The sequence below is a fragment of the Brachypodium distachyon genome, chromosome 2 (assembly GCF_000005505.3).
Source record: "Brachypodium distachyon strain Bd21 chromosome 2, Brachypodium_distachyon_v3.0, whole genome shotgun sequence".
Lineage (NCBI taxonomy): Eukaryota > Viridiplantae > Streptophyta > Magnoliopsida > Poales > Poaceae > Brachypodium > Brachypodium distachyon.
Window position 1 is genome coordinate 11,773,785 of NC_016132.3, and position 6,807 is coordinate 11,780,591.

At 48.0% G+C, this 6,807-nt stretch overlaps 2 protein-coding genes across 2 annotated transcripts; one reads left to right on the forward strand and one right to left on the reverse strand.

The window, feature by feature from the left end:
• Window positions 1-767: 767 nt before the first annotated feature.
• On the forward strand, window positions 768-4,474 carry LOC100831827 (putative pentatricopeptide repeat-containing protein At5g13230, mitochondrial). The gene is made up of 2 exons (XM_010234786.3): window positions 768-3,661; window positions 3,990-4,474. Exon 1 carries the CDS (start codon window positions 853-855, stop codon window positions 3,334-3,336), a length of 2,484 nt encoding a protein of 827 aa, XP_010233088.1. The 5' UTR covers window positions 768-852; the 3' UTR covers window positions 3,337-3,661; window positions 3,990-4,474.
• LOC100845181 (pentatricopeptide repeat-containing protein At5g19020, mitochondrial) lies at window positions 4,370-6,807 on the reverse strand. Its single transcript, XM_003567667.4, has one exon. The coding sequence runs from the start codon at window positions 6,746-6,748 to the stop codon at window positions 4,778-4,780; it is 1,971 nt and encodes a 656-aa protein (XP_003567715.1). The 5' UTR covers window positions 6,749-6,807; the 3' UTR covers window positions 4,370-4,777.

Genomic DNA, 6,807 nt, shown 5'->3' on the forward strand with positions numbered 1-6,807 from the left:
CTTGGAGACGGTTGTGGGATGCTTCGTCGTCTTGGTTGGCGGCTTTGGCAATGACCATGTGTAGAGAGGCATGCTCGTGACGCCGCAGCCGTGGCGGCGGCGTGGATTATCTGACTTGAAGAAGCTAAGTCTGCCTCTGACTTACCTACGTTGGATGCCATCCATTTTCCATCCCACGACTGTTGCTCCTCTCAACTTTCTCAATGCACAACACTCATCCCATACATGCACAACGTGGCCCAAATAAAGCCCAGTTGGGTTCTCGGCGATCTTGTCTTGGAAATACTTCAACATGCTTCCTACCTGACCATATGTGTCAACTCCCTTTGGCCTTGCTTGGGCCACCACGTGCATGTATGGGCTGAGTGTTGTGAATTGAGAAAGCTGTGAGTAAGAGTGCAACAACCGTGGGATGAAAAATGGATGGCATCCAGCGTAGGTAAGTCAGAGGCAGACAACTTGTGCGCGACGTAAGCAATGCAGCATCTAGTGCCTTCATAGCTTCGATAATGTGAAATCCTCAGCGTCGTAAAATAAACAACGATTTTGCTACTGAAAGGTTGCATATTTTTTTTAGTTAGTGATCAATCGATATGTTTGACCGTTGAATCTTTGGATATGACACGTGGAAAAGAAGAGATGGGAAATTACTTTTAGTTCTTAAACAGATATGACACGATTTGAATTGACAATTTGGCACACCCATGAACGATTTCATTCCTACAAAATAAACTACTCCAAATAAAATAAGGATAAAATAAACGATTCCATTTTACTGTCCCGCTTTGCCCAGAAAAATCAGGTCCGTTCGTCGCTGGCCCGCTACTGCCGCCTGCCGCTGTCGTCGCCGGGATGATCCGACGACTGAGCCGCCGCCTCCACTCTGCCTTCTTCAACCAGGCCCCACCGCGCCGCCGCGACCTCGCGGCCAACGCGGCGCTGCAGTGGCTCGAGGACGAGCTCACCTCGCTCGCTTTCCCCTGGCCCGGGGTTGACTCGTACGCGTACGCCAGGCTTCTGCAGGGCTGCGTCGCACGAGGCGACGCCCGCGGCGGCCGTGCCGTGCACGGGCACGTCGTGAGGAGCGGTGGCCTGGCTCGTCTCGACCTGTTCTGCGCCAACGTCTTGCTCAATATGTACACAAAGGTCGGGCCCTTCGGCAGCGCGCACAGGGTGTTCGACGGATTGCCGGAGCGGAACATGGTGTCTTTCGTCACACTTGTCCAGGGCCACGCACTGCGCGGAGAGTTTGAGGAGGCGTCAGCTCTGTTTCAGAGATTGCGGTGGGAGGGGCATGAGGTGAACCAGTTTGTGCTTACCACGGTGCTGAAGCTGGTTGTTGCCATGGACACCCTGGGGCTTGCCTGGGGCGTGCATGCTTGTGCGTGCAAGCTGGGCCATGACCGGAACGCCTTTGTTGGATCCGCATTGATCGATGCCTACTCTATGTGCGGGGTGGTCAGTGATGCAAGGCGCGTGTTTGATGGGATCGTCGGTAAGGATGCTGTTGCTTGGACTGCGATGGTTTCTTGCTATTCTGAGAATGACTGCCCAGAGAATACGCTTCAGATTTTCTCCAAGATGCGGGTGGCGGTTTCTAAGCTGAACCCTTTTGCACTGACCAGTGTGCTCAGAGCTGCCGTTTGCTTGTCGTCAGTTGTCCTAGGCAAGGGCATCCATGCCTGTTCTGTAAAAACACTTTATGACACTGAACGTCATGTTTATGGTGCTTTGCTTGATATGTATGCCAAATGTGGGAATATTGAGGACGCGCGATTAGCTTTCGAGATGGTTACCAATGATGATGTGATACTCTGGAGTTTAATGATATCGCGGTATGCGCAGTGCAATCAGAACGAGCAGGCCTTTGAGCTGTTCATCAGAATGATGCGGTCTTCTGTGTCGCCTAATGAATTTAGTCTATCTAGTGTTCTGCAAGCTTGTGCTAATATGCCCCTCTTGGATCTAGGCAAGCAAATTCATAACCATGCTATAAAGATAGGTCATGAGTCTGAGCTATTTGTTGGAAATGCACTGATAGATCTTTATGCCAAGTGCAGCGACATGGAAAGCTCACTCGAGATCTTCTCATCATTGAGGGATGTCAATGAGGTGAGCTGGAACACAATCATTGTTGGTTACAGCAAGTCTGGTTTTGGAGAAGCTGCTTTGAGTGTATTCCGTGAGATGCGTGCTGCTTCCGTACCTTCGACTCAAGTTACATACTCAAGTGTGCTCCGGGCTTGTGCGAGCACAGCATCCATCAACCATGTTGGTCAGGTTCACTGTTTGATTGAGAAATCAACATTCAACAGTGACACCATCGTAAGCAATTCACTGATTGACTCATATGCTAAGTGTGGATGCATCAGGGATGCTCGCGAGATATTTGAAACTCTGAAAGAATGTGATTTAGTTTCATGGAATGCCATAATATCAGGATATGCTGTTCATGGACAAGCTGCAATGGCCCAAGAACTTTTTGACATGATGAGTAAGAACAGTATTAAAGCTAATGATATCACCTTTGTCGCTCTTCTGTCTGTCTGCGGTAGCACGGGTTTAGTGAGTCAAGGACTCTCTCTTTTTGATTCTATGAGGCTTGATCATGGCATCGAACCATCTATGGAGCACTACACTTGCATTGTTAGGCTTCTAGGACGTGCTGGCCGTCTAAATGATGCTTTAAACTTTATTGGAGATATCCCTTCAGCACCATCTGCTATGGTTTGGCGTGCATTGCTCAGCTCCTGTATAGTGCATAAAAATGTGGAACTGGGGAGATTTTCTGCAGAGAAGGTTCTTGAGATTGAACCACAAGATGAGACGACCTATGTCTTGCTATCAAATATGTATTCTGCAGCTGGAAGTTTGGATCAAGTTGCTTTTTTCAGGAAATCAATGAGGAATATAGGTGTAAGGAAGGAACCTGGTCTTAGTTGGGTTGAGATCAAGGGTGAAGTTCATGCCTTTTCAGTAGGGTCAGAAGACCATCCATGTATGCGAGTGATCAATGCTATGCTAGAATGGCTAAACCTGAAAGCAATAAGGGAAGGTTATGTACCTGATACTGATGAGGTGTTGCATGATCTAGAGGAGGAACAAAAAGTTCGCATGCTGTGGGTGCACAGCGAGAGATTAGCTTTAGCATATGGGCTTGTGATGACACCTCCTGGACATCCAATACGGATAATGAAGAATTTACGTTCTTGCTTGGATTGTCATGCTATATTTAAGGTGATATCCAAAATAGTCAAACAAGAAATCATCGTGAGGGACATCAATCGATTTCATCATTTTGAGGAGGGAACATGCTCGTGTGGTGACTATTGGTGATGTTCTGTTGTTCATTCATTTGTTGGGGCTGCTCATTGCTTCAATCTTCTTTATATTGGACAGCTGGATGAAATTAGGCCCCTGGTATCCACCATCACCTCAGAATGAAATGGAGGACACCCTGAAAACCTAAGCTACTGTTCAGATCTGCCCGACCAGACCGTCGCCCCCTCCCCTCCTGACAGCGACAAGGCCGTCCAAAGGGGAGAGAGCGAAGTGTAGCCAGCGGAGGACGGGGCGGGGCGGCCGCTTGGTTTTCGCATACGCGGAGACAACTGAGCCGTGAGTCCTTGGTGGAGGCCCTGTTGTTTCACAAGAACTATTGGTACATTATTTCTTCCCATTGATATCCTATAACGCCTAGTTCATTCGTTTTTTATAGACATAGTTTCTTGTGCATTATTTATTTCTAGTACTACATAAATGCATTTTAACTTTTGGAAGAACTTGTTTTGGCATTAGCATTACATGATTCTTGAAAGCGCGCCAATTTAGGTCTATGATGACATAAATTTCAAAAGGGGGCGGTGTATTGCTTGCAGTCTATTGGAAGCATGTAGAGTAACAATCGAAGATTGTGATTGCTTTGCCACTATTCCTCACTGTAGGAATTTGGTTCCTATTGTAGACTAACAGTTCTTTTTTACCGGTAGGTAAATGTATCAGCTGGGCTCTCCTCGCTGTTTCAGCAGATTTTTCATAATCAGGCTAGCGTTGTCAAAGCTTCTGGCCTTCTGCCCATCAAGTTAAAAGTTTCATAGGTGATGCCAACATGACATTCTGCCGCATAAATCCAAGAGAAAGCTCAACTGACGCGCACAAACAGTGGTGCTAACGAGCCCCAGGTTGAGATGGCAGTTATCAAGCTGAGGAATAATTGTAGGATCTTTGACACGATGCTCACATCATTTAGTGCGGTATTTATTTTTGTAAACTGAAAGTTGTGAGCTCCATATATATACTCTGCAAATTCTGCTCAATGAGATCGAAGTATGTAATATGTTCTTGAATGGTACACGTCTACCACATGGAATGACAATAGAGAACTTCAACTATGGATCAAGGCTCCAAAGGTTACAGACATGTAGATGGATTTTTGTATCTATAACCATCTTATAAAGAATAGAGATTTACATGACCGTATTAGTATTTATAAACAAAATTGCTAGAAATTCCATGCTCTGGTTGTAGTTTTCGATGACCACAAGCATCTGATACCATGGGTCACTTCGTCCAAAGCGCTGATAATCTGCTCCGTAAGCTTATTGCCTGTAAATGTATTGCCTGACAGCTTTTTAATATATTCAATTGCTGACATTTTAGTTTACAAGAGCAAAAAATGATCACTGTATGGTCAGCAAACAGAATAATTGATCAAAGAAAAGAAGTTACTCGCCCAGTATAAGAGTATGTCATCCCAATCAAGAAATGCCGTGACCCATTACTGAACAACTCCGCTGCTTCCAGATAGTCTCTCCAAATTTTCATACCGTAGTTCCTTCCTCACCACTGACACGTTGTTCCAACGGCCAGCATCGGCATAGATATTACACAAGGCTACTTTGGATGCTCCATGGTTAGGATCAAGCTTTGCCAGTTCTTCTGCGGCCTTCTCCCCCAAGGCTACATTTCCATGTGACCTCGCAGCTGCAAGGATGCTGCCCCATATCACCACATCTGATTTCACCGGCATTGTCTTGATAAGACGTTCTGCCTCTTCCAAGTAACCAGCTCGACCAAGAAGATCAACCATGCAACCGTAATGCTTAATTGTTGGTGGGATGCCATATTCTCTCCTCATGGACTCAAAATGGTGCTTCCCTTCGGTTACCATCCCAGCATGGCAACATGCATTTAAAACACCAATGTAAGTGATTGAGTTGGGCTTAATATTGGAGCTTTGCAATTGTGAGAACAGTTCAAGTGACATGTGTGCATGACCATGGATGGCTAAACTACAGATCATAGCATTCCAAGGAGAGAGGGAAGATAACTTTTCCTTAACATGATTGAATAACAGAACTGCATCAGCAACACTACCACACTTTGCATACATATCAATCAGCCCAGCAATCAGGTTATCGGTAAGATGGATTGATTTGCTGATTATGTAGTCATGGATCCATCTCCCTTGCTCCAATGTGCCAGAATTAGCAACTGCGGATAGAGTACTTGCCAAGGTGATATGGTTCGGCTTAACACCAGCACCCAGCATCAAGCAGAATAGCTGCAAAGCCATGTCTGAATGTCCACTCTGTACATACCCAGATAACAAAGTACTCCATGAAATGGTGTCCTTCTCAGGCATGTTATCAAACAGCTGCCTTGCTTCATGCATTAGGTTCTTCCGTACTATACCAGCCATGAAAGCATTCCAAGACGCAATGTGTGACTTGTCTGATAATTTGAATTGCATCTTGGCAAGGTCAAGAAGATCACAAGAACCATAGAAATGTATAAGGGTTGCTTGCACAAACAGGTGGGTATCAAAACCATCCTTCAGAATGACTGTGTGGAGCTGCTGCCCCTCTAAAACAGCAGCATGCCGAGCACACGCCTTTTGAAAATCAACCAGCAGTGCCACGTTGCCCCTTGTGTCCACCTCAGCCATCATGGCAACATATGTCCTGAGAGCTTCTGATATACAATCTGCACGGATATACCCATCTATCATCACCAACCAAGAGACCACATCCCTTTCCGGGATCCTCTCAAACATCTCAGCAGCCATATCAATCGCCCCTGCCTTCACATAGCCATTAAGCATGGCATTCCAAGTGACTGTGTTCTTGTCCGGCATCCACTCAAACACCGCACGAGCGAAACCAACCTGTGCAGCTGCTGCATAAGCATGAACAAGGTTGGTGGCCACAATGACGAACCCGTCAAGCCCACGTTGCACGGAGACCCCATGCACCATACCCAGTGGCGCCGGCGCCCAGTCACGGGCCAACGCTGTAATCACGCCTGCAAGGGTCACTTCATTCGGAGGCACGTCCTGGGCAAGCATACCGCGGAAAACTGCCATGGCGTCCTCCGCGTGGCCGGCACGGGCGAGGGCGGTCAGGACGGTGGTAAATGAGACGGTGTCCCTCTGGGGCATCTCTGCGAGCATGCGCTTCGCGTGGTCGAGGTGCCCCCCGCGGGCGAGGGCGGCGAGAAGGGTGTTGTGGGCGGCTGCATCGCGGAGGGCTAGGGGTATTTCGTCGAACAGGTGGTGAGCGAGGGCCGGTGCGTGCGAGGAGGGGAGGCGGGAGTAGAAGGCGAGGAGGGAGTTGCGGACGAAAAGGTTGGAAACTAGCAGACCCGACTTGGCGGCGAGGGCGTGGAGCTGCTCTCCGTGGCGGAGGCGCGCGCCGGACTTGAGGGACGCGACAAGGAAGACGGCGAGCGGGGCGCCGCCGCTGGGCATGTGCAAGTACGAGAGCTCACGGGGGGGACATGGAGGAGTCAGGCCAGTTTTTAGACAGA